This window comes from Cervus elaphus, chromosome 5 (assembly GCF_910594005.1).
Source record: "Cervus elaphus chromosome 5, mCerEla1.1, whole genome shotgun sequence".
NCBI lineage: Eukaryota > Metazoa > Chordata > Mammalia > Artiodactyla > Cervidae > Cervus > Cervus elaphus.
The window spans coordinates 7173209-7201078 of record NC_057819.1 but is presented as its reverse complement, the minus strand read 5'-3'; the positions used below and the strand labels follow the sequence as shown (position 1 = coordinate 7201078).

The window sequence follows — 27870 nt, the reverse complement described above, 5'->3', positions numbered from 1 at the left end:
ACAATCCAAGCCATGTTGTCTGGTCACTGCACAGTTAAATCAGTTATCAATGAGAAAAAGAAGTGTGTGGTTCCCCGGGGTGGAGAGCCGCCGTCCGAGCAAGGCCCCACTCCCGCCCGGGCGCTGTGGGCGCTCTTCCCTGGCATCTCCGCCCCGCACACCCCTCGTAATTGCCTCATCTCCTGGGGACGGCAGTGTTGCTTGGAGCCTGAGGGATTGGTCCAGGTATGTCTCTGAACTGAGCTCTCAATTAAGATTCAAACCCACCCTGGGAGAGAGACACAGCGGTGCTTCAGCTGGAGGTGAGGCTCTTTGAGAGACTTGTTCAAATTATGAAAAGTCACATTTCCCCATGTTGGGAATTAGATCCGAGTGTAACAGGCCTTCCAGGCTGGAAACGTGGCTACGTGCTCGGAAAGCCAGGAGGCCGGTGTGGCAGCGTTTCAGCGCGTGCTCGCCAGCACCGGTGCCCTTGCATTGTAACTTAGACTGGGGCGTCAGCCTCCTTAGACTAGTGGAGGGACACTTTAAGCTGTTCCCCCAGGCTCAGAGAACGCTCATGACTCATGCAGCAGCCGACAGCCCCATCAGTTCCTGCCCAGGGTCTGCGGTTGCTCTGTCATCACCTCGGCTGGGAGTTTGGGGTGGGGTTGGTGGGGAGTTCAGAAAGGTCAGTGGATGACCCCTGACCCCCAGGTCAACCAACAGTATCCATGCCAGCTGGCTGCATCTGAGACGAGGGCTGTGGAAAGGCGTCCTCTGGTGCCGTGTTGAGTGTTAAGCTGTACATTTTCCAACATCCATGCTGCTAACTTGACGAATTTGAGCTGCGGTGAGAGAAGTAGAAAGATCTGGGCCTAAGCAAAGATGGTGGGGGCCACCGAGGGCATCATCCCACATCAGCTTATTCGGTAGTGGGCCCAGGCTCTGGCCAGACTGCAGCAGTTCCTGCTGTGAAGTCAGGCAGGCATCGAGGCCGCCCACCCCTCTCTTCCCACAAAGCTCTTAACCTCCCAATTTCGCTTAGAAGGAGTGGCTCCCAACACTGCTCTATTATTCTGAGACATTCCAAGTTACCTCGCAGGGCCCTTAGTGCAGGACTGGAGGCTCATCTGACGCCTCGGAGGACACTGGTCTTCCCTTCTTTATTAGGTTTGTTTTTGACTGCGCTGGGTCTCCGTTGCTGCGCGGAGGCTGTCTCTAGCTGCGGCGAGCGGGAGCTACTCTTCTTCATGGCGTGCGGGCTTCTCATGGCCTCCACCTCTCTCATTGAGGAGCATGGGCCTAGGCGTGTGGGCTCAGCAGTTGTGGTGCTTAGTTTCCCCCACAGAGTGTGGGACCTTCAGCGACCAGGGATGGAGCCCGTGTCCCCTTCATTGGCAGGCAGGTTCTTAACCACTGGACCACCAGGGAGGTCCAGACGTCTGTCTTCCTAAGCATCTTTCTAGGAAGGCCTAGATACCCAGCTAGTGGGTTTCTTGGGGAATGAGGGCTCCAAACCACTTTATCCACCCTGGCATCACAGGACACACTGATCATCGTGCTATTGGCATCTCTTTCCTGAGGACTGACTTTGTGCCAGGCTACACAGCCTACCTGCCTTCCATGCATAGTTCTCGCAACAACCCTCTGAGGGTGGTAACCATTATCACCCCCAGTTGACAGATGAAGAAACTGCAGTTTAGACAAGTCAAGAAACTGGCCCCAGCTCACACAGTAAGTGATGGGGCTGTGATTTGATTCCAAGTTGACCCCACCACCCACACTTCCAATGAGCAAGCCCTGCTGTCATGTCAGACATAGCCCATCTCTCCCCTTTCTCTTGTCAAGGTCTTGGTTCTCTGCCAAGTCTACTGGCCTGTCATCCTGGTGAACTTGTGTCTGTCACTGTGATACGGGGCCAGTGCATCTGTGTGTCACTTCCCAGGCAGTGTTTGTATTCAGACCAGAGTCGTCTGGCAAAGGCTCCATGGAAAGGAATACAATGGGAGACATTTAATTACTTCCGTTGCTCACCAGCAGTCTGCCTGTTCACAAGTGCCTGGCCCACATTCCTCTTGAAAAGTCACAGGAACCAGGGCAAGAGAAAGAACCGCTGAGGACATGTCAGGAGATGAGGGAGAAGCCAGGGATCACATATCATGGACCAATGCTGGCTGCACGGCCAAGGAGATCAGGACCATGGACAGGTCGCCTGCCCTTCCCGGGCCTCTGCTTGCCTGCCCAGCAGATTAAAATCATCACCATCACCACCCTTGAGTCCTTCCTGTGTTAGGGCGGGAGGTGCGGTCAGGGACAGGCAAACACGGATCTGCCTCATGAGCTCGAACTCAGACTCTTTCTTCATGTGGTGGAAGGGTCAGTGGGTTTTAAACTCTCTTGTTAGGAAGAACCCCCTTTTACACCAAAGGAAACGCCTATAGAAAATTCCAATTTAGGATGGAGTGTAGACATCCTCAGATTGGAGTGAGAGAGGAAGTTCCCTGTGGATGGACTCGGTGTTCAAATCTGCCCTCCTGCTGACAGGGCTCTTCCCCCAGACTAGAGATGCATTCACTTTGAGATGTCCGGTTGTGCCGGGCCTTGGTTAGTTACATTGTGCTCTAAAGATGCTCCCTTACAGGATCCAGTTAAAGATCATTATTCAGTCCATTGAAGTGGGTGAGGAAATACATCTGGTTGCCCAGACCTTGTCTGCTGCAGAGTTCAAGGCCAGTCGCCCTCAGGGTTATGGGGATGTTTGATTGTCCAGGCACCCATGGGGATCTCTGGGCACAGCCTGTCTTACTCAGACACACAGACTCCCGGGGTAGACAATGGACCCGAAGCCCCTCCCTCTCAATCGTCAGGCCTCTAGCCCCATGGTGGCCAGTTTTTTCCCTTCCTCCCTGCTCGTGGGCAAGAGAAACCTTGTTCTTCTGTTTTCTAAGGGGTGTGCCACACCATTTTGAACTCTATGGGTTGGGCTGCAAGACTCCTCAGTTCTTTTTTTTCTTTCTATGAGCATTTCAGAAGATGTAGCCCTATTCACTCAAACCCTTCCCTCTGCTTTCCAGGGCCCTTACCTACCACATTCTAGCTTCTTTGGTCAGCTGGAACCAGTGTCCTTATCTGGGATCTGTGAACTGGTAGATCAAGTGAGGGGTGTCCATGCCTGAGTTCTACAGATTATACCATGAACCCACAGATACTGCACTAAAATTCGAGCCTGTGTTTGTGCATTTGGGGAAGTGGAAGTCCCACAGTCTTCATAAGATGCTTATAAAAGGCCCAGGACTCCTGCTCTAGGGCCTCGGTGCATCCTCTCCATTGTACATGGTCTTTAAGCATCCAAGTAGCCTCAGCATCTTGGTCCAGAAGCCTCATTTCACAGACGGGGACACCTGACACCCCAGACAGGGGAGACAGATGGCCGAGGCCACGCTGAGGCACGAGGATTCAGTCACCCCCTTCACAGTCTGGCCTTCCTTCTGCAGCCCCAGTGCGCGGAGCCTTGGGAGAGACTGGTGCTACTCACTTAGACTACTTCAGTTAAAGTTTTGAAGTATTTGTAAATCGTTTGTTAAGAAGTTGTTTAAAAAAAATTATCCTCAAGAGATCCTCAAGAAGATTTAGGGTCATTAACAAACATATTTTCATTCTATCTCTTGCTGTCATAGCAAATTAGCTCAAATTTCATAACACAGGAATGCCCCAGCCTCACATCAAAGTGACAGATATAAGTTCGCCAGCATGACAGGCCAGTGACTTGGCTGAGAACAAAGACCTTGACAAGACAAAGGGCTTGAATCTGAGTCTCCCTGGGCTAGAGCCAAAGTGTCAGCAGGACTCTGCTTCTTCTGGAGTCTGTGGAGGAGAGTCTGTTTCCTCACCAACTTCCAGAAAACACCCACATCCCTTGGCTCATGGCCCCTTCCATCCTCAAAGCCAGAAATGTTGCATCCCTGGCTGTTGTTCCATAGTCACAAGTCCCTCTGACCAACCCTGGAGAAAGGTCTCTGCTTTTAAGGACCAGGGTCATTAGAGGGGGCCCACCCTGATAATGCAGGACAGCCTGCCTGTCTCAAGATCCTTGATCTTAATCACATCTGCATACCCCTTTTAACACCTCAGGAAACACAGTCACGGATTCCTGAGATAAGGATTGAGATGTTGACATCTTTGGGGTCGTTATTCTGCCTCTCAAAGCGTGATTCACAAAAGTTGCTTTTCGTTATACTGAAGAGGCCAGCAGATTTTTCTTTAAAAGGCCAGATAGTAAGCATTACAGCTTCTCAGGCAGTGCGGTCTCTGTTGTAGCTGCTCTACTCTGCTATTGAGGAGCAAAAGCAGTGCCAGATAAAATGCAAGTGAGTGGCAGTGGCTGTGTTCCAATAAAGCTTTATTAATAAGGACAGATATGTAGATTCAGTCCATGGCTGTCATTTACAGACCCCTCTTCTTTTGGATTCACCAGACACCATCCAAGAGAACTTCCAGTCTGGCCTGAGCCGTGGGGCCAAAGGGACAAATAAGCTATGTTTTTGGCCTGGGAAGGGCCCTTGCAGTCTGATGGGGATGAAGCGATGTCAGTAGAAGTCAGGAGAGTGACTGGTCCTTGAGGCAAGGGACCAAGGCTACAGGTGCCTCTCAGAAGAAGTGACAAGGGCGTCTGGAAAGGACTTGCCCAGATTCCACTGAAGAACAAAGCTGGGAGGTCCCGGCCTGAGGAGCCAGGCTCGCATGTTTGAAGTTTGTTGTTTGACTGTCTGCACCCTGGGCGATGGCACTCTGGTTAGAGCATGAGCCAAGTAGCTCTTACAGACCTGGGATTCAAAGCTATGTGACCTTGGCCAGGGGTGTCAGCTTCCTCGGCTCCAAGAGGGAGACTAGTGGGATCACGTGTAAAGCATGTTTGTTGAATCACGAGTTCTCCCTGAAGAAGAACCACTATTGTAATTAACTTCTGAGTTTTCCAGAATGCACTGAGAAAGCTGATCGCCGCAGCCCCATGTCTGATTTGCAAGCAGTCACAAAGGATATAAAGCCAATGCCTTGCCCGCTGGCAATTATGATGCTATTAATAGCAGTACTAGTCATGCTAAAACAGGAGCAAGGGTAACGGTTGCTACCCTTTAATTAACACTGCTTATTTGCCAAGAACTGTGCTGAGATGTTCACAAGGGTGATCTCACTTGGTCAGCTCCACAGAGCTGGGGGCAGAGGCCCATGATTAGTGACATTTTACAAAGGCGCCGAGGAGGCTCAGAGAAGACGGGGGGCTTGCCTAAGATCACACAGCGGCCAAGGTTGGAGGCGGGACTCAAACCCAAGTTTATCTAACATCAGAGACTGTGTTCTTCCCCGGGCCCTGGCAGCCCAAGGATAACCGACTCTTGTGCCTCCTCCTAGTGTCCAGACAGCGGTGGACTGCGGCGGCGGCAGTGGCAGAAAGGAGATGTAAGTGAGTCCCGAATAGAACGGAGCCAGTGAACTGAAGCCAGAGACGGGCCCCCGGCTGTGTCCAGCTTGCAGAAGGAGCACACACACCCACCTGGACGGTCACCGCAGTGTCCACAAGAGCTCTGACTCCATGCTCATAGCACATAGCACCGGGGGCATGCTACTGACCCGTAGACTTCTCGTAGACAAAGAGAAGCCTGCAACTTACCACACCGCTGTCCTCAGACGCTGTCTGAAGGACAGACATCAGTTGCCTCAAGAGTTTTTAGACTGACATTTGAGCCCTGCACATTCTGGTCCTGACTTACCCTCCACTGGGGACTCCTCTTCCCATATCTCCCGTGCCCTGTGTGGGTACGAGTCCCTCCACCTGACGCTCCCTCCTCCAGGCCTGCGTGGCCAAGCCCCAACCTTCAAAGAGGACGTAGCCCAACAGCCACCACTGCATTCCTTCCCTTACGCCTCCAAGAAACTAATCGGGGCTCCCTCTTTGTCCTCCTTAGAACCCATCGTCTGTCTTCATCTATGGCACTGATAGTTTTCTTTTTGATGTTACAGTTATTTATATAGATGTTTACTCTGCTAAAATGGGGTCCTGTGGACAGGGTCAATGTTGAGTTCATGTTTATAGCTCCTTCCCATGACATAGAGTATTCTATAAACAAACAAAATTTGTAAATATATATATATATTTATTATATATCGTAAATGAGTGAATATATCAACCAGTAAGTGAAATAATCATTCAATACCCACATCAGTGACAGGCTCCCACAGGCCTCTCCCTGTGCTGCTTTCAGAAATAGGGGGTGTACAATTAAGTCTCTGTCCACAGAGACATTCCAGCTAAGGTAGGCAAGCAGTTAAGACCTTCACAACTGATAGATTCCATGAACATATCATTTGGTCCGAAATCCAATGCCAAATTTTACTCCAAAGTTGGAAGATACCTTGGCATCTATATTAGAGTATTTATCTTCCCAAGGAATAGCAATGATTTTTAACGTGGGCATTGGAATTGGAGGGACCAGAGTCTGCATCCCAGCTTCATCACTGACTAACCGGGTTACCTTGGTTAAGACCCACACCCCCCAGTGTGGCCTCCCCAGATCCCATTACTCTCATCTATGTAACGGGTACGGTGCTGGCTCCCACCTCTCAGGGATAGTATTGTGAGCACTGGTTAAAGTGATCATGTTCAGCACAGCACTACGCCTGGCTCATGCTAAAGGGTGAATATCTAGTTATTACTGTTACTGTGGTTGTCATCATGTTGACAGAATCTTGCATTCTGGTTCTAGAGATAACGTCTCCACCCTCAGCTCCCAGCCGGAGGGCAGTCTGCAGTCTTGGTTGAGTTGTACTCTGTCCCTGGCCACAGACACCGCAAGGACCACCTCTCGACAGTCAGCCATCAGCAGCCGTACCCTCAGCCCCAGGTAAGAGTATCCCCTGCTGCCTCTGGGTCACAGGCTTCCCAGGTTGCTGCTTAAGTCTTCCATCTCCTGTGTCCTAGACAGGGACACGCATGGTCCAGTTTGAGGTATGACCCTGCCACTTCTTAGCTGTGTGACTTAAGGCAGGTCAGTTACCCTCTCTGAGCCTTCACTTCTTCCTCTGTGAAACAGGAAGTACAATTGTATTTACTGCCCCAAACAGTCAAAATGAAGAGGATCTAATACAGCCCACCTAATGCATGGTTTTCCAGATGATTTCAAATAGCACGGGGTGAGCATTTTTAAAAATAGCTGTAGATTTACTATGTTTGTTTTCCATCTAAGGCAAGTCCTGATAATTTTCCATTTATAGATAGTTTTATATTTAAATTTTTCTTTATAAACATGTTTACTGAAGTTTTTTGGTTTTGTTTGTTTCTTTTAATGGGAAGTCTGTATAAAGACAGTTAGGCTGGATGATGTTTTCCTTGGAAATCTCAGCTTTCTTTGAATGGCAGAATTTTATATTTTGTTTCCTACCATGGAAGGAGACAAATTCAGTCACGCCTTGAGATGGGACCCTCACAAGTCTATAGGATTGCCAATAATAATTTGCTCCAACAAATAGGCCCCAGGCCTCAGCCTCAGCTGCAAGACTTAAATCTGTCTTCCCTCTTGCTTTCCAGCTCCATTCCTCTCAGCTCATTTGGTTTTCCTGTTCAAGGGCAGCCCTCTTGTAATGAGGAGCCAATGGCCATAAATCAGAAATTATGGATTAAACAGATGCGTAATTAAGATGAAATGCACACTGCTTGTGTGATAACAGAAGAGCCGATGTGATAAGACAGAAAAATCACAGACTAATGGAGCAGACCCAGATGAGTCCTCGCTGACTTGAAACGGGTTTACTTTGAAGCAGGAGGCTGTCTTTACGAAAAGAAGGGGGTGGGAGTTCATGCCAAGCTTTCGGGCATGTTCAGCAAATGGCAAATGTCTGCTGATAATCTTAGGCTGAAAGATTTGATGTTGAAAATATCAAAGGGAGGCCCTGAGAATGGGGCGCATCAGGGGAGTTAATTAAAGCAAGATTATCTGATTACCACTCTTAATTAAAAACAAAGACCTGTGTGGAGAAAGAGCCTTGTCCTCGGCGAACTCCTCCGAATGCTGAGGACTTTTTCTCTCCTGATAACTAAATAACTTCTGGTCTCCCCGATCAGCCAGTGTATCAGGCAGCAGAGGCCGGAGCTGAAAGTGCAAGCACATTAACATAATATCCAAAAGTTTCATAATTATATTAGGTGCATGATAAGGAATTACACCCGAGCTGAATGGGAGATGAGAGGCTGCGGTGATTTCCGTACGTGGACTGAAGTCAGAGCATCTGGCTTCCAATCCCAGGGCTGCTCCTCTGCAGCTACGAGACTCGGGGCAAAGGTTTTGTTTGGGTTTTGTTTCTTTTTTTGATAATTTTTAATGGACTATAGTTGATTTACAGCGTTGTTAGTTTCTGCTGTAGAGCAAAGTGAATCAGTTACACGTATACATGTACATGTATCCACTCTTTTCTAGATTATTTTCCTGTATAGATCATTACAGAGTATTGAGTAGAGTTCCCTGTGCTATATAGTAGGTCCTTATTACTCATCTGTTTTATATATAGTAGTGTGTATGCGGGGCTTCCCTGGTGGCTCAGTGGTAAAGAATCCGCCTGCTGATGCAGGAGAATTGGATTCGATCCCTGGGGTGGGAAGATCCCCTGGAGAAAGACATGGCAACCCACTCCAGTATTCTTACCTGGGAAATTCCATGGACAGAGGACCGTCGAGAGTTACAAGTTGTGGGGTGGCAAAAGAGTCAGACACAACTGAGTGACTAAACAACAACTGTGTGTATACGGCAGTTCCAGTTTCCCAATTTATCCCTTTCTCCCTTCCCCCATTAGTAACCATAAATTTGGGGCAAGTTGCTTAACTTCCCATGTTGTCTTGTGAGTAAACCATCGTCAGGGTTAACGAGACGAGGCACTCAGAGCCCAGCTCCTAGAAAGAGCTCCAGAAAACCAGCTGCTTTCCTGGTGTTGGTATTTGATGCCCAGAGTGACCCCGGGGAACTGATGCCATCACCTCCATGCTGCATAAGAAGGATCTGAGGCCCAGAGGTTCAGGAACAACTGACTGAGACAAACTCGGCCACACCCCAGCTCCTGTAGCTTCGCCCCGCACGGCACCTGCACGCAGCCCTCGCTAGACCCTAGCCCCCCTTTCCCGGCACGCTGCCCTCCAAGTCCTCAGGCAGAGGGGCCTGCACCAAGGACAGCAGTTTGGAGCAGGAGGCAAGAAAGGACCAGAAGCCCCTCGTCAGTTTTCTTCATGTTGGTGTCCCTCTGGCTGGCACACAGATGGTGCTCCGTAAATGTTTGTTGAATGAATAACCGGCCATAACAGCAACACTGGAGCAGAAATGCCAACTGTACTTGGCCACAACTCAGCTTTGTCATTCAGAGAGGGTCAGTAATTTGCTCCATGTCATCAGCAGGGAAGCAAAAGAGCCAGGATTTGAACTCTGGTTTAAATCCTTCCAAAGCCTGTATTGTGTTTGCCATGCTTCCATGACTCCGACTTTTATCCAGGTGAATCACTCACCTGGCAAAGTTTACTGGCAAAGAGCTGGCCTGTTATTAACATTAAAACTATATAAGGGTCAGTATTCAACATCCATCCAAATGATATTTATTAAGTGCCTACTGAGTGCCAGATTCCATGGCATTAAGCCTTGAAAATTTTGAGCCCTTATTAACCTATTAACCTATAAACATACTCTTTGGAGTTTAAAGATTCTAGAACTTCTGAGTTAGAAGGGACCATTAGATTATTTATTATTAGTCCAATCCTCTCGTTATATAAATGGGAAAAATTAAGGTCTGCAGAGGGAACTATCTTACCTAAGCTTATAGTGAAGACTGACCCAGAGTTCAGGTGCCTTGACATCCAGCTTTATAATCTCTAAATACTTCTCCCTTTTATTAGAATATAACTGAGAAGGCTACAGTCCTCTTGCTCACCACCCCAACCTCACCTCCCTTCTGAAAGGTATCCACTGTCTTCAGTTCGGTGTGTACCTTCCACGTCTTTCTCTGTGTATTTATAAATACACATGTACTTGTAGCAAATACATAGCATATTTGTGGGCTTTTAAAACACATAAGTGATACAATGCTACATTATGTATATGTACCTCTGTGTGTGTGTGTATGTGTGAAGCCATTTCAGTTGTGTCCAACTCTGTGTGACCCTTTGAACTGTAGCCCACCAGGCCATGTGTCCATAGGGTTCTCCAGGCAAGAATACTGAAGCGGGTTGCCATGCCCTAAATGTATGCATCTGAATTCTCAAAGTGCTTCTTTCTTTCCCTCAATAATATACTTTAGAGATCTCACCCTGTCAGTTCACATAAGTCTATCTCATTCTTTTAAATTCCTGCAGAACATCTTAAGATGATGCCATGGATTTATTACACTGTACTCTTGTTTCACTTTTAGTTGATTTCAGGATATTTGCTATTAACCTGTTGTGTGTGTGTGCTTAGTCACATCCAACTCTTTGTGAGCCCGTGGACTGTAGCCCGCCAGTCTCCTCTGTCCATGGAATTTTTCAGGCAATAATACTGGAGAGGGCTGCCAGTTCCTCTTCCAGAGGATCTTCCTAACCCAGGGATAGAACCCTCCTCTCTTTCATCTCCTGAACTGACAGGCAGATTCTTTGTCACTGAGCCACCTGGGAAGCCCTGTTAACCTGTTAGCCTTTAAACACACACACACACACACACTTGCACAGGGCAAATGCTTCTCTACGTCAGAGAGAATCTGCATTTTAAACTTGACCAGATGCTACCAGGCCATCCAGGCGCTCTCTGTGCTGAGGAGGTGGAGGCGGGTTAGAGTACAACGGGAACTCTGTGGTACGCACCCCCATATGACCTGGCCTGTCACAGGGCTCAACAAACGAGTCTCTGGGACATTTCCAAATTTGACTGAAAAAGAAGGTCACTCTAAAATCAGAAGAGAGGGAGAACGCAGTCTTCTGCCAAAAAAATAAAAGCATTCCTTGTATTATTTATAAGAGGACGTCAACTCAAGAGAAATACGCCTAAAGCTTGATGATTTACAGCCCAGGAGTCATGAAGCTGCTGATAAATGCAGGAGCTTCTGGAGATGGAGACACTAAATTACCTCCATGCCCCTGGGGAGGGAGTTTATGGGCTTGGTGGTGGCAGCCGGCTTGGCTCCAGAGCCTCTTTTGACGGCCGGCTGCAGCTGGTGCCAGGGCGCCCAGGGCTGGCGTGGAGCGCCCGGCCCTGCAGGGTGCCCGCCTCTCCCTTCTGCCCTCTGGGCCAGCACCCTGCCAGCAGAGTGTTCCAGTAAAGGGTTCTCTCCTCTCCCTCCCTGTCCTCACGGCACCTTGGGCTTTCCAGAGGGGACCAAGCCCCATTTTCATCCAGACCCCCATGCCCCTCAGAACCTCAGCCTTGGTCACTCACACGGCTCTGCAGGGTCCAAGCACAGACAGGCATTAACTGAACCAGCTGTGTAGACGCTGATGCCTTGTCACTGGCCTGTTTTCTTTCCTTTTACTGGACAGTTATTCCAAACCATCCTGACTTTCCTCTGGCTCCAACTCCTCACTCTGAGCAGACACCCTAAACTCCTGGTTCATTGAAAGGAAAAACAGCGGCCTCAGAATGGTACCTATAAATGATCACTGTCTGCCCCACCTTCCCTCTGGGCTCAGAAAATGAGATCCGGTCTTGGTCGAGTGGAATCCGCACCCCGCTGCCTGCTCGCTCCTACAATCTCGGCCCCCGCATTTCCAGCTGCCCTTCCTCCGCGGGTTCTAAACACCTTCGGGTCCTTCCGTCCTAACTATATCCTCACCCGTCACCCTGCAGTCCGTTTCCTCCCTTTGGAGCCAGGCTTCTCCAGAGTGGGGTGTCCACAGCGCCTTCACTCCCCTCCCATTTCTGCCTCTGTTTCCTCCAGCCCAGAGCCCGGGGCTACACTGAAACATTTCTCAGCGTGTCAGCAGCTTCCCAAGGGACAAACCAAGGGATGTGCTCCAGTCTTGATCTTTTCCTGGACTTCTCTGCTGCACTGGCCCGTTAGACATTTCTTGGAACCCCCTGCCCACCTGGCCTTTTAGCTGTTTCTGCTCCTTTTGTTGTTACTGTTCAGTCATTCTGTCGTGTCCCCCTCTTGGCGACCCCCATGCACTGTAGCCCACCAGGCTCCTCTGTCCATGGGATTACCCAGGCAAGAATACTGGGGTGGGTTGCCATTCCCTTCTCTGGGGATCTTCCCGACCCAGGGATCCAACCTGCATCTCCTGCATTGAAGGCAGATTGTCTACTGCTGAGCCACTAGGGAAGTGTTCCTGCTCCTTGGCGCTCCCCAAACTTCTCTTTTCTGGTTTTTTCCTTCCCACCCCAGCCCCTCCCCCCATCTGCTGGGGATCCCAGGGTGCTGCTTTCACCTGTTTTTCTGCCCACCGGGTCCCAGGCAATCCTCCTGTGATTTTAACCCCCTCACTGTAAACGGGTGACCCCCAAATCTAGCCCTCCAACTCATGTTCTCCCAAGTCGCAAACATGTATATCGTGTGTAACTGCCTGCAGTTCAGAAGCTGGCCACCTGGCTCTCTCTGTGGTATCTGAACGCTGTGTGTCCTAGGGGAGCCTCCTCCCTCTCCCCCACCAGTGTCATCAGAATCACGTGGAGGTCCTGTCACCCGTCCCCCACGCTGGAGCCCTCCACCCCTCTGAGGCTCTCATCCCTCTCGCTCATCCCCGTCGTCCGCTGATCCCTAAATCTTGTTTATTCTGCACCTCCGCGCTTCGGGCAAATACTCTTGACCTTCTTCTCTCCATCCTTACTGTCAACACCGTGAAGCCAGGCCACCATCATTTCTGCCCTAGACTCTGGCAAAGCCCTTCCAACCCCACCCTCCTCTAGTCCCTCCTCTGCACTCCAGCCTCTCAAATGAAAATCTGGTTTCAGTGGCTTCCTGTCACCTACAGCAGGAGTCAGCCGATGACTGCACACAGTAAAAAAAAAAAAAAAAAAATCTGGCCCTTGACCTGCTTTTGTAAAAGTTTTATTGGATCACAGCCATGCCCTTTTAAAAGAAATTTTGCATATTGTTTATGACTGTCTTTGGCCAAGGGTGGCTCTGCCGGATGAGTTAACTGTCGTGTCACAGAGCAACAGAGCAGGTTGTTGGCAGCGTGGAACCAGGGTTAGTGGAAAACAGTGGGGCAGCCTGAGGGTCTGCGGCTCCCTGTGGGGGGAAGAGGGAAGGGTTCTAGCGTTTGGGATCCCCATTTGGTGGCCTTGGGACATCCAAACAGAACCGTGTGTGTCCTGGTCAGAGACTTTGTTTATCCCTAAATCTCAGTGACCGCGATCTATCACCACATAATTAGAGATGCTGTGATTTGAATTTATCACCAAACATGGCTCTGCTCTGTTGCTATTGGACTAGTACCATATTGCAGTGTGAGCGTGGAGATTATTGTATAAATTATTCTCACTCACATAATCATCGTGATTTTAATTACTGTGTAATCTTAGCTAATTACTGTTGTATGTATCATTTGCTTTGGTACCGATTTAACACAACTGCTTTTCGTTTGGCTAAAAGGCAGCGTTACGACTTTTCCTTTTTCAGGGAAAAAATGTGCTTTCTGTAAACATTTGCAGTCCCATACTCTTGGCTTGTGGTTCTTCGCTTAAAAGCAATAAATTTAGACACCACCATCCTCCTTTGATCAGCCCCCACTGACTTTTATGTGGGATAAGGCTGGCTTGAGTCAGTAAAAAGGTCTAAATTATAGGGTATTGTTTTAAAATAAAGTTGTATTACTCTCAAGGAAGTGCAATTACTCTACTGCAGAAGTGGGGCCAAGGCTGGGTCACGTGAGACCTGCTTAAATGATTAGATAAGACTCGTTTGTAATTAGTTCATTAATTATGTAAATGTGAATGGAGGCTACTTGGCATTGAAAACAGCTTGTTCTCAAAGTAGGTTAAGCATTGACTGCTAATCTTATTTCAATAGCACATTTATTTACTGGTCTCTGCGTTCTTAGAACCTGCGCTCAGGATCACTTTAATCCATCCTGAATGTACCTAATGAATGAGTCTCTCATGAAAATGGTTTTATGTCTTCCTGGGACAAAAGAGTGCTTTTCAGTTTTATCAGCATTAAGAAGATTAGCGGGTAAGATGTGGAAATGTTCAATGCGAACATACTATCCGTGGACCCAAGGCCTGAGCAAGTGAGGAGCAGGAGAAGCCTCTGTCTGTCTGGGGTTCATGCTTGGAGCCAGCATCACTCTTGGACAGGCTTCTGTGGGAAGGAGGGGTGTTTTCTGTCTAGAGCTCTGGGTCTTTGGTAGATCTGCGAATCCTTCAGGAATTTTGAGGCTCACCTAAGTTAGATGCAAGTTGGTGTAAAACCGTTTGGCTTGATCATTGACTGTTCAGAACATTCTTGTAGAATCTGTGGTTCTCTGAGCTAAACTTTCATTAAGCCAGCCTATGCAAACATACATACCGAAAACTGTGTCTGTATAAAATTTTAAAAACTTGGTCATACCTTAATAATTACTACCCAAATCAAAACCAGCCCATGGCTAGTGCCCCGACACCTTCCGGTATCCGTTGCAGTCATGACCTCCTCCTTACTCAAGGACGACCACCACCCTCACTTCTGCTCTGTGTTAGAGTCCGTGTTAGATAGGGCCATTGTTTGAGCCCTCTGATGCCTTTATGTTTAAATGTAGCTTTTCTGTTTTTTCTTAGGAGGTTTTCTCTCATAGAACCTGGACGATCACATCCAGAATTAGATGTGATCTGCTAAAATCAGACTTTTCTACTCCTTTTACTCAGTAAATATTTCTTCCTTGGTGTCTGAGCCCAGAAAGACATGAAGGGTCATTCATACTTCCCTCTACTCATACACACCTTCCCCTCTCGAGTATCAGCTGCTTGAACACAAGGGTCCTTCACCTCAGTGTCAGCAGGAGCTGGCATCGTAGCACTCCACAGAAGGTTCTGAACGGCAAGGAGGAGGGGTGGATGGACAGATAACTTCCATTCACTTAAAGCTGCATTTATGAGGAATCTGGGTGCTGCTAAAAGTCAGAGACTGTGGTTACTGCCATTGTATGGTACTCAGCAGAGGTATTGCCTGTACCTGGAAACCAAAAGAAAGCACTGTGAATTTACTTAACTGTGTTGAACCCAAGTTGACTCTCCGATCCAACTTGATCACTTTTCACACCCCGTGTGTTCTTTCAGGACATCGTAGAGGTTGTGTCTGAAGGGCAGGCTGAGGTTTGAGAGCCGGTGCTCTCCGGTCTCAGACTGTGACCCAGGAGGCTCTCTGCATCTCTGTCTCTCCAGGAAGGAAATGTGGTTCCAGCTCCCTTTCAATTCTGAAGGGGATGAAATTCCGGAGAAACGAGATCAGGATTGGGTTTCAACATAGGAAGAATTCCCTCTAGATTGTGCACTGGAGGTTGGTTTTGAATCTCTTGGTTTTAAGCTCAGAGAACTGGCTTTGACTGACCCGTGAGTGGGGCTGCCGGGGCCTGAATGAACCTGCCAGATGAGGCAGATGGAGCCTTTTGTCCCTTGTTTTCTTCATTCTCATCCTTCTATTCCTCCAGTCCTACATTCTTCCCATTCCACGAACTTCCCTTGATGGGCTCTTCTAGATCCTGGGAATTCAGAGGAGAAAAACAGAGTCTAGTTCAGAATTAACAGTCTTGTTGAGAGTTGTAAACAAGTAAGCAAACGGTTACAGGACGGAGAACAGGAAAACACAAGGCTCTGAGGATCAGAGGAGACCCCAGCCCAGCTTGGGAGGTGGGCACAGACTTCTGGAGGTGGCTGTACTTGGGCTGAACATTGAAAGTCAAGCAGAAATATTTACTTTTTGGTTTTTTTAAATTGGTAATAGAATCACCGGTAAAGTGTCCCTTCCTATCCCCCTCCCCCTCCCCTTCCTTTCTTTCTTCCTTCTTTTTTAAACAATGGAGGGGACTGGGCACTGTCAGCTCTGCTAGCCTCTACCTTAATTTGATAATTTTTTTAATATTGATTTTATTTCTATCTTTACCTTCCTCTCTACTTCTGTCTATATCAAAACACATATTTTATCCCCCAGCACTATGAAAGTAAGTTGAAAACATCATACCAGTTCTCCTTAAAATAATTTCACAGCTTTATCCTACAGAGAAGGACTTTTCCAAACTGCTGCACCATTTTCAACGCTAAGAAAATGAACAAATCTACAATATCCTCCAAGATCCCAACATTGTTCTGAACCCAGTTGTTCTGAGGTTGTATCACTGTACTTTAAGTTCTTTAAAAATGTATTTATTTGGCTGCACTGGGTTTTAGTTGCCACATGTGAACCCTTAGTTGGAGCATGTGGGATCTAGTTTCCTGACGAGGGATAGAATCCCAGGCCCCCTGCATTGGGAGCATGGAGTCTTAGCCACGGCACCACCAGGGAAGTCCCCTCACTATAGTTTTTTAAAAAGAAGGCTCCTGTTAAGGACACTCATTGTATTATGTTGTTTTGTTTCTTTGGGTCTCTCTCTCTCTCTTTTTTTTTTTACAAAAAAAGAAAAACAGACTTTATATTTTAGAGGAGGTTTAGACTTAAAGAAAAATTGAGCTGAAAGAACAGAGCACCCATATCCACCCCTTCCCTGTCTTTCTACCCTCAGTTTCCCCTCTTGTTAACATCTTCCATTAGTCTTTTTTCTTTCTTTTTTTTTTTTTGGTGGCACCACGTGGCATGTGGATCTTAGTTCCTTGACCAGGAATTGAACCCATGTCCTCTACAGTGGACACACACACACAGTCTTAACCGCCAGGGAAGCCCCAGCCTTTAGTCTGGTTTAAACCAGAATGGTTCCCCTACTGCCCCACTCCCACTGAAACAGACTATTTTTCTGTAGAGAGTCAAGCCTGGTTCTGATGGCAGCTCTGTTCAAAACTCCCGGGTTCCAGTACCTGGTTGGCCAGTAAGAACATGCGGGTGAGACGTGGCAGATTCTGTCCACCTACAGGAGATGCACAGGCAGGTGTCCACTGAGGGCAGTCCACCAGATCAAGTTTTTTTTAAGTGTCAAGGACTCAGCACCTGCTTCAGATGAGAGAAAATGGCAAGCAAAGCTTAAGCATTGTCTTGTCTCATAAAAACATTCTGCTATAAGGAATACAGTGTATTTACAGAGTCTGTTTCCCGACTCAAGTCTCTGCACCTTCAGGTCAGAAATAACCAGGTTGAGGGCCTCTCTGTGGCGTATTCCACATCTCTTCTGCTTGCTCTCAAGGTCTCCTTCAGTGTTCCACACCCATGGCATCCTCCTTGCTTCTCGTTGTTCAGTTGCTCAGTGGTTCAGTTGCTCAGTCACGTCCGACTCTTTGTGACTCCATGGACTGTAGCACGCCAGGCTTCCCTGTCCTTCACCATCTCCCGGAGTTTGCTCAAACTCATGTCCATTGAGTCAGTGATGCCATCCAACCATCTCATCCTCTGTCTTCCCCTCCTCCTCTTGCCCTCAGTCTTTCCCAGCATCAGGGTCTTTTCAAATGAGTTGGCTCTTCACATTAGGTGGCCAAAGTATGGGAGCTTCAGCTTCAGCGTCAGTCCTTCCAGTGAATATTTAGGGTTGCTTTCCTTTAGGATTGACTGGTTCAATCTCCGTGCTGTCCAGGGGACTCTCAAGAGTCTTCTCCAGCACCACAGTTCAAAGACATCAATTCTTTGGGCTCAGACTTTTTTTTTTCAGTCTTCCCTTTCAGCCGAGGGGCTTTCTAAGCCTTCATGCCTCTGCCTATGAAATGTAGACACCAGCCCTACTGGTCCAGGGTTTTGCAGAAACCAGTGAACAAGCTACTAGCTGGTAGGAGGGACTTTCTTCTCCTTGGAGTGTCTTCCTCAGCATCACCCCCTCCCAGATCCTACCCTCTTCTGGAAGCCTGACTGCACCCCACCTCCAGAAAGACTGTGCCCTCCAGCCCCGGGCCCTCCCTGTCACTTGCCAGCCTCCTGTAGCATTTCCAGTCCACAGTTCACGGTGTTCCTGGAGCTTCTTGCACTGCTGCCCCTTCTTCAAGGGTTGATGCAGCATCCACCCTTCAGTATGGCTCTGAAAGGCTAAGGCAGCCCGTCCTCTCCTGTGAGGAGCTTAGCTGAATGTTGTATAGAGTCAGTCAGATCAAGGTAGGAGCCTCAGCTCTGCTCCTTCCTCTCCATCTGCCTCTCTGACCCTCAGTTTCCCCCTCTGTGAAACAAACAGTCAACAGTAATGAACGGTAGGGCAGAGCAGTCAGGACCCGTGTTCCCCAAGCTGGATTCAAATCCACATTCTCCCATTTACTCTGTGACAACTTGCTCATCCTTCTTGAGCCCTTTTGTGAAATAGGAAGGTTATTAGTAGCTGACTTAGAGGGCTGTCATGGAGAGAAAATCGAATAACGTCTGCAAAGCCTAAAGGCACAACATACTCCTGTGATGCAGAATTCCCATGCACACTGTAGGGGCCTAATAAATGTGTCGAGTTTTCTGCCATGTCAGGCACGGTCTGAGCGCCGTGCCGGCTTCTCTTACAAACCATCAGTTTCTATGTGGGACTCGATTATGGAACCTTCAGGCCATCTTCAAAGGACATCTGGTTTCCCGTCCAGGCCTCACTGTTAAAGAACATCAATACATTTTTAATTTCCTCTTTAATTTCAGGGTGTGAATGAAGAATGGGGGTGACAGTATGTCTCTGGGGATGATTCATGGGGTCATTAAATCTGTATCGAGTTTCCTGTAGCTACTGCTGGCCCAGGCTCTGCTCCGACTCAGACCTGGAGAGTCTGATTTTTGCTGTGTGATTGTTCTAATGCCGGTGAAGCCAGCATCTCCCTGACTTGAGCCTCATGATGTTTGGTCACTGTATCTCAGTAGATTTTGGACAGTGTATGTGTGTAGATATGAGTTCAGCTGCTTGCAGTTTCCTCCTAGCTTTCTACGCCCAGGGCGTGTGATGTTGTAAAGGGCAGAGCAAGGGTGTCAGATCTGGCCAGCCCTGTTCAGATCCCAGCTCTGCCACTGAGCAGCGTGAGCCTCGAGCAGATAGCTTCTCCCCGGTGAGCCTCAGTTTCCTCATCTGCAAGGTGGGCTGATCATCCAGATCCTGACGAGATGAAAGGATATGCCTTTTTATTCTTCACCCAGTGTTCCTGGAGCATCTCCTCCATGGTTGGCACCAGAGGAGGAACGAGGGAGCTGTGGTCACAGGACGGCCTGGCAGGGGAAGGTGTGGCCTGAACCAGACCCGTGTCTCAGCAGCTGGCTAGCTCTGAGGTTGAACAGACCTGAGTAGCCTCACCCCTTTCCTGTGCTACTCAGAGCAGGCTCGGACATAGGAACTGCTTATTCTTTTTTAAAATAATTTTTAAATAAATATATTTACGTGGCTGTGTCAGGCCTGAGTTGCCGCTCGTGGGTTGGGTCATGTAGGATCTTCTGTTGTGATGCACGGGCTCTGCAGCTCCACAGCGCGTGGGATCTTCATTCCCCACCCAGGGATTGAACCCCATCTCCTGCATTGCGGGGTGGATTCTTAGCCACTGGACCACCAGGGAAGTCCCAGGAATTGCTCATTCTTGAACATCTGCCCTCAGTCCAGGGCCTTCTGTAGCCCTGATGGGAGGGGCCATTAACTGAAAAGCAATCATGAGGATGTTAGGCATGTATTCATGAGTAGTAATGTTTTGAAATGAATGGGAAATGTATGCAAGTTCAGTTGCACCAGGGTCCACCTCCCATGAAGAGCTGGGGGCAGGCAAAGGCATCTGTGGGCCTTGCTCAGTTGTACTGATTGTCCCAATGATGTCCATAATCTCTGAAGTTCGGCAGGGTCATGGTGCCCACCCTCACAGCCAGGCTTCACAGGGTACATGGCAAGGGAGGGACAGAGCCAAGATCTGAACCCACGCGTCTGCTTCCCAAAGCCTGGATTCTTAGCCTCCTGGGTTACAAACAGGAATGTTGTAATGTTCTAATGTTAGAAATTCAAGCATTTTTGCATGATCATATCCTGACTTTTCTAATAAGCCTTCATAAATTTGAGTCACCAGTACTTACAGGAAAAGAAATAAAAGGAATCCAAACTGGAAAAGAAGAAGTGAAACTGTCAATGTTTGCAGATGGCATGATACTATACGTGGAAAATCCTACAGGCGCTACCAGAAAACTACTAGACTTTATCAATGAATTCAGTAAACTTGCAGGATACAAAATTAACACCCAGAAATCTCTTGCATTCCTATACACTGACAACAAAAGATCAGAAAGAGAAATTAAGGGGACAATCCCATTTACCATCACATCAAAAGGAATGAAGTACCTAGCAATGAACCTACCTAAGGAGACAGAAGCCCTCTGCTCTGAAAACTATGACATGCTGATGAAAGAAATTGAAGGGAACACAAACAGATGGAAAGATATATCATGTTCTTGGACTGGAAGAGTCAATATTGTCAAAATGACTGTACCACCCAAGGCAATCCACAGATTCATTGCACTCCCTATCAGACTCCCAGTGGCGTTTGTCACAGAACTAGAGCAAAAAAATTTTAATTTATATGGAAACACAAAAAGACCTCAAACAACCAAAGAAGTCTTGAGAAAGACAGATGGAATTGGATGAATCAGACTCCAACCTCAAACGATACTACAAAGCTCCAGTGTTCACATATATTGTTTCGTTCATCAGTGCACTTAATTGACATTCATAAGATGCCTACTGTGCGCCCATACTTAGTGAGCACCTCCTATGGGCCAGAGCACTGCCACATCACTCATTCACTGAACATATGTTTATTGAACACCTACTGTGTGTCAGGACCCTGTTCTAGGCACAGGGGTAAAGTAGTGAATGCAACAGACGAAAACACTTATCCTCCTGTAGTTCTTATTTCTGCATCATTGCCAGGTTGACCTGGTTTCATCCCATCACACAGCTGAAGAAACTGAGGCCTAGAGAAGTTAGGTGACTGTCCCAAGGCCAGTGGGTGGCAGAAGCAAACTAGACTCCAAGGGACAGATGTTACCTGGGCAAGGTGACGTCAAAGAGACAGTGTTAAGCCTGTATCACCGTAGAGTCCAGAGGAAGTTCCCAGAGAAGGGTGCTGCCTGCCAAGGGGTTGGAACCCCATCTCTGCCACTCCCAACTGTGTGTGCTTGCCATGGCCACTCCGCCTCACTGTACCCAGAGCCACGACTGCTACCCCCAGTGTGGCCCTCGAGGTTACAATGGACGTGGTGGTCAGCTCCATGCAGGCAGGTGGCCCATCTGCTTGTTCTCAGCTGTATCCATTTGCACAGCACCTGGCACACAGTAGGTGCTTGGCCAGGGGCAACCGTTAGGGGCCCCGCCTGGCCCCCGTGCAGCTGGAGGCCCAAGAACCTGCCTGCTGGCTCCTTATCAGGCAGGTATGTGAGAAGCCTCTTCCTCTTTGGACAGACCAAGGGGCAGATGCAGAAGTTCCCACCATGTTTCTGGAGTCCCTTCTTAGAGATCACAGTGCCCCGTCCAGCTCATGTCCACACCCGTCTCCCAGTGGCTCAGAGCAGCTCCTATCCATCACCTCTTGCCCTGGCCAAGGCTGTGGGAGGCAGGCACAGTGACATCTTGATTAGCCGCCATCCATCCATCATGCGATGCCGGTGGAAGGTTGCTCCATCTGAGCTGAGTTGTCCCAGGAGGACAGCTGGGGGGAAATGAGACTTCCCAGGGTGTGTCTGAAGTGTCCAGAGCCAGGGCAGGACGGAGAGTGTCACCCCGCCCCAGGCAGCAGAGCTGCGACTCTCACCCTGACACCTGCAAGAGGGCATCTGGATTCAGATTCAGTTCTGTGGCCCCCACACAGAGAGGAGGGGACACAACACACTTCTCCCTTGGAGTGGCAGAGCAGACAGGAAGTAGAAAAAGATGCTGCAGAGATGGGGTGGATTTCTGAATGCTAAACCCAGGAGGCAGCACTCAGCCAAGACAAGGCGTCTGTCTTTCCTTCTCCTGCCGCCCTTCCAGTCTTTCTCTCTCTACCCTCACTTGCACTCCTCACCCCGTCCCCACTCTCCTCCCCACCCCCGCCGAAGTCTACACTACTGGGCCTGTGTTCTAGTTTGAAACCCACCAGCTGAGGCTCTGGAGGCACCAGCCAGACCACTGCAGAAGGTGGAACCCCACCTACCCCAGCCCCACGACACCGACCCCTGGGCCCCTGGGCAGAGCTCTGAGATCAGCATCTAGTGACAGCCAGGTGGGTCCCACGTGGCTTTGTGGATATCGCCCTTGGTTCCCACCAGGAGAGCCTGTGTCCTCTGGGCTCGGGCACCAGCACACACAGGCTGCACTCTCAAGGGGAGCTGGGGCCAGTGGGATGGCACAGTCACAGGAGATTCAGCGGCAGGTGCCCCGGGTGCTGCCATCCCCACGTGGCAGGCGGCGGCGGAGACCGAGCGCCCAGGACACATTCATCACGCCTGCCTCCCTTCAGAGCCAAGACAGGACGGAAATGACTTTTGTCAGCTCTGCAGCAGCCCACTGCCCCTGGCAGCTCCAAGCTGTTTATTAAAAAGAGAGAGAAAGAAAGGGATGTGAATGTGCCACCTTGCCGTGTACGAGGGGAGCGGCTCCAAAGGGATGATGTTGACAAACAGCCCTGCAGGTGATCACACCGCAGCGCTCCAGCTCCCTGCCTGGCCCATGTCCAGCTGCGATGGAGATGGAAGGTGACGGGCAAGAAAGGGCAGGGAGCAGCTGCTCTGGGCAAACGGTGTGGCTTTTGTTGGAGCCTCTCCCAGGAGCGATGAGACGCCGGCTCTCCCACCCGTGCACTGTCCTGTCCATCCTCCTGGGACCTCCCGTGAGGCTTTCATGGGGCACCGTGGGGGGGGGGGGGTGGTGAGGCTCCAGAGAGCCAGAGGTTATCAGTAGTAATCGTAATGAGCACTAACGGCTAATTATTGATGAGTAATTGCCATTGATTATTGATTATTAATCACTCAGCATAATTGTTAAGCATTATTTGAGGAGCCAGGTGCCAGGCACTAGGTCCAGGGCTGGTTCCACGATTCCAGCCTTTATGTGTAGGTGCTGACTCCTCTGTAGTCATTCTCCTGGTGACAGAGCCACAAGCAGAGACCTGCATCAACACCCCACCCCCACCTCAGGCTGAGCCTGGCCCGGGCCCCCAGGCCCACACTGACCCTAGGCCCACACCGAGGTTTCATGCCCCTTTTTGCTTTTTGTAAATTACAACTTTGCTGGTGGGTGAGAAGGAGGTGGTTTGTCTTACAGGGAGGACAAACAGATTTTGTTCGTTAAAGGACCGGTTGATGGACTCCAGTCTCTGGCTTTTAAGGCCCGCCCTTCACTTTACAGGCTGTGATTTGGTCTCACTGCCAAGATTTCCACTTCTCAGAGGCAGAGCAGTGTTGGCTGCAGCTGCGAAATGCCTCTGCCTGGCAGTCCCAGAATAGAAGGCGTCTGTCCTCTCTCCTGTGTAGTGTTGGTTTCAAGTTGATTTCATGTAAATTTTTCCCTTTTGAAGGAACTTTTTTTTTTCCTTTCCCCTGCCCACCCTCCTTCCATGAAACAGTTGGGAGCCTTACAGCACCTCATTCAGACGCATATTCGGGTCACTGGCTCTCCCGAGCTCTGCTCTGTGGGGTTGTCCTCCGGGCTTGACCCTAAATAAGAAAATAACCTCCAGTGGGTCCCCCTTGAGTCTTCAAGAAGCAATTTACCTGTTTCCCGGCAGGCTATGGGATGGCAGGTCCTTCATGTCATGTGTGATGCGTCCTCCGTCTAAGTCATCCATCAGAGCTGCAGTTTTAATCTGTTCAAATGTATTTAGCTGGGTTTAATTATAGACAGAAATTGCATTTCAGAAAGCAATGAGAAATCACTTGTGGCTGGAGTTTGCCCATTAGAGCACGTGGTTCGTTGGAGAGCGCGGCGGGGACGGGAACGCGTTTCCAAAGTGAAACAGAATTAGCGCCTGCGCTCCAGAACCGATGGCACGGATAGTACGGCTGGCACCGTGTGCGCTGACCATGCTTCTATTCTTGGCGCAGGACCCAGGAGGAGGCCGGCGATGGGGCCCGGGACGTCCGCAGCAGGACCTCGGGGGACAAGGCCATGTCCCCGCTCTCCCGCCGCCGGGGAATGTACAGCCACTTCGGAGATGGCGAAGAGTGCGGTGTCCAAAGAAAGGCCCCCGAGAGGCCGGGCGCACCGCCCTCCCCGTCTTCCCAGAGTGGAGATGCGTCCCCGCTACCGCGGGACAAGCTGCCCAGCCCGTCGGCCGCCTTGTCGGAGTTCGTGGAAGGGCTCCGGAGGCAGAGAGCACAAAGAGGGCGGGGATCGCCGCTAGGCCTGGAGGACTGGCCCACGCTCCCCATCTACCAGACCACCGGGGCGTCCACGCTGAGGAGGGCCCGGGCGGGCAGCGACGAGGGCGCCCTGGCGCTGAGAGCCGGGGCCGGCTCACCCCTGGATGTGTCGGCCAGTCTCCCACGGTCCACCAGCCTCAAGTGCATCTCCTCGCAGAGCGTGGGGAACCCCAGCCCGCCCCCCGAGAAGTTGAAGACCCGCTTCAGCTCCTGTGAGTCCCTCCTGGAGTCGGGCCCCAGCTCGCGGAGGACGCCCAGCTCCCCGGGGGCCGTGCGCAGGGACCTGCTCTCGTCTCCCACGCTGCGCCCGCGGAGGCGCTGTCTGGAGTCCTCGGTGGACGACGCGGGCTGTCCGGACCTCGGCAAGGAGCCTCTCGTCTTCCAGAACCGCCAGTTCGCGCACCTGATGGGGGACCCCCTGGGCAGCGACCCATTCAGCTGGAAGGTCCCAAGCCTCAACTACGAACGCAAGACCAAAGTGGATTTCGATGACTTCCTGCCGGCCATCCGGAAGCCCGAGACGCCCACGTCCTTGGCCCGAGCGGCAAAAGATGGGCGAGACAGTTCACAGCATTCGAGCGTCCGCTTTGCGACAGAAGAGCCCGACCGGGGCTTTGTCTCCGGGATCGGCACCGTTTTGAAAAGGAGTCCGGAGTCCAGGGAGGACCCCGCTCACCTCTCCGATTCATCGTCCTCCTCCAGCTCCATCGTGTCCTTCAAAAGCGCCGACAGCATCAAGAGTCGGCCGAGAGCCCCCAGGCTGGAGGGCGACGGCGGCGAGCGGGCATCCCCCGAGAACAGAGAGCCGGGCGCAGGGAGGAAAGAGGAGGACGTGGAGAGCATCATGAAGAAGTACCTGCAGAAGTAGGAACCAGCTCAGGTAACAGCGACAGGCGGGCCGGCCCTCCGGGGGGGGGGGGGATGAAACCAGGAGGTCCACTTAGTCTGACAGCCTGGATGCAACCAGTTGCTGCCACTGCCGGTAATGGTATGACTCATTTCTCTAGAGAGGAGGGGTTTTAGAGATTTTCACGGAAATACTGTTACTATTTATGCAAATAGTGTTGCTGATAGAGGCACAACTTAGAAGCCCTCCCTGGGAGCCACTGGATTCTCTGCTCCTTGAAATACAGCTAGGAAGCCTGAGGGTCCGGTGGGGTGGGGTGGGCAGATGCTGTAAGGTGGCCCCCGGCTCTTAAAGTCTCCCCACCCTTGCCTTGTTCTCTCCCCAGCGCCCGGTTCACCTGGCGCTGCGTGAGCCGGGAAGGCGTCTGTCCACACAGTGAGGGGAGAGCCCGGGTGGGAGGTGGGAAGAGGCCTTGACACGAGCAAAGTCCAGCCCTTGCTCTAAGTGTGTAAAGAGAAACTGGGGCCTGAGAAGGGGGCGGGGGGACAAGTGCAGAGGTCCCGGTCTGCGCCTGATCCTGGCACTTCACAGCAGCGGCAGGAAGACGTCCTCACTGCTAGCAGCGGCTCACGTTTGCTGAGTTTGTTTATCAGGTGGTCATTTGGTGCCCACGGTACCCCCGAGAGTGTAAGTATGATTTATCCCTGTCCTGCAGGTTGGCAGACAGGATCACACAGGTTAAGGCACTTGTACAGACTCACCCAGGCAGAACTGGGACTCGAAACTCCACAGAGTCCGCATTTTTGTTGCTGTCGTCTTTTCTTAGGCGTATGCTCCAGGCCTCTTTGTGAGTCGGCTCAGAGGCACACTGACGGAGCTGGGTCTTTAAAGGGGTGGCCTCTATCAAGGGCAAACCGAGGCAGACCTCAGAACCATACATCTCACTGGGGGCTGGAACTCATGGACCCCAGCCTCGCTCTAGGAAAAGGGGGAGAAGACCTCAAGATCAAGGTCACCCAGTGAGTCTGCCACCAGCCCAGCCACACTGACTCCCCGTCTGGTGCTCGTTGCCCCGAGGCCAGGCTGGCCCCTCACTACCCCTCTCAGGGCGTGTTTCAGAATTGATGGCCCCTGACTGAAATGGGAAGCCCCATCAGGCCGGCCGGGAGGAGTAAGCACCTCCCTCCGGGGTCAGGCACGCTGCCAACCCACAGCCCGGTTGCCGTCTCCGAGTCACTGAACGTCGGAACTGCAGCGGCCGGAGGCTCAGGTGGTCGAGTGGCCGCACGTGGTGCTCAACCCACACCTGCCTCCTTCCTGGACCCAAACGAGCCACACGTCCTGCCACTTCGGGAGTCACCCTCAGCCCATCAAAAAGCCATTGTGGAGATGGGCTTTGGATGGTATCAGAGCAAATTAATTTGACTTAACATGGCCTCTCTCTCTGCTCTCAATTACCAAGGAAAGATCTGATGTTCATTTACATTATTATGCTCTCGGGGACACAGAACTCGGTTTCAAAGGCCAAGTAAAGGGCACACGTCCAGAAGCGGAGCAGCCCTTAGCAGACATCCTCACAGAACATCTTGTCTCTGCCATTTTTTTTTTTTTCTTTTTAAAGCTCAGCTCCTCTTCTCCCCTTCCAGCAATGCTCTCTGTGATAATGGAGCGCCTGCCTAAAACCCTCCTCCACCTTTGACTTGCACGCGGGTGTTGGGAGCTGACAGTACAGCCCTGTTGCCTGAGACGCAAGTGTGTTATAGGATTCGGAACCACTCAGCCCCCAGAGCTCAGGTCTTCCCTGTAACATCCACATGATGAGACCTTGCTGAGCGTCTGTGTTCTCAGCTGGAAAATGGGAGTAGTGACCCCAGCTCCCCTCAGTAGCACTGTGAGTGGGACGCGAATGAAAGACCCCAGCCCAGAGCCAGCACTCGCTGGCCGAGGTGCGTGCCGGGTACCTGCGCTCGGCAGTGGTGGCCCTCCCGCATCTGTGTCTCGGGTGCCCTCCACTCGTTTCCCTGCTGCCCCCGCTCCACACTCATGCCTCCTGGCATCGTTGCTTCTGTGACACCACCTGGGAATGTGGGCTCCAGGGCTTCCACCCAACAAAACACACGCCTCGGGCCCCAGTTCTCAGCTCTGATCTGCCTTTGTTTCCAGCTTCCTGGGACACACTGCCCTTGAAGACTTCCCGATTCCACAACTGTCTGGAGAAAGAGACAAAGATTGGCCAGGCCTCCCTGGGGGCCCCAGGTCCACAGCCAGTGTGGCTGCCCTCGAAAGGCCAGGGGGCCCAGCCGCGGCACATCCCGAGGGATGTAGGGCTCCCAGCGTGCTAGGTCTGTACCCAATAAAGCGTTGGCTCCTTGGAATCTGTGCTGTCTCTCTATTCTATGATCACATTACCTGGGACTCTGGAGGGTTGATGGGGTGCAGCTTGAGGTAGTAGGGAACCAACACAAACTATTTATAGTTTTGGGTGCATACTGGTGTTTCTGTTCCTCCATATTTACACACAGTGGCCTTGATCCTCTTCACTTGGCCAAGTTCAGCCCTCAGGTGTCACCTCCTCCAGGAAGTCTTCCCTGATACATCAAACTCATCAAATTGAA

At 50.5% G+C, this 27870-nt stretch overlaps 1 protein-coding gene across 6 annotated transcripts in view; it reads left to right on the top strand.

Annotated features, from left to right (window-relative positions):
- MYO18B (myosin XVIIIB) overlaps positions 1-27630 on the top strand; it is a 221852-nt gene extending 194222 nt beyond the window's left edge. For 4 of the 6 annotated variants that reach the window (XM_043901502.1, XM_043901506.1, XM_043901501.1 and 1 more), the window contains exons 41-44: positions 5392-5439; positions 6744-6881; positions 24091-25288; positions 27419-27630. In XM_043901502.1, coding sequence (XP_043757437.1) covers positions 5392-5439; positions 6744-6881; positions 24091-25276 — 1372 coding nt within the window. In that variant the 3' untranslated portion in view covers positions 25277-25288; positions 27419-27630. The other 2 variants (XM_043901505.1, XM_043901504.1) reach the window with 2 other exon arrangements.
- Positions 27631-27870: the final 240 nt, after the last annotated feature.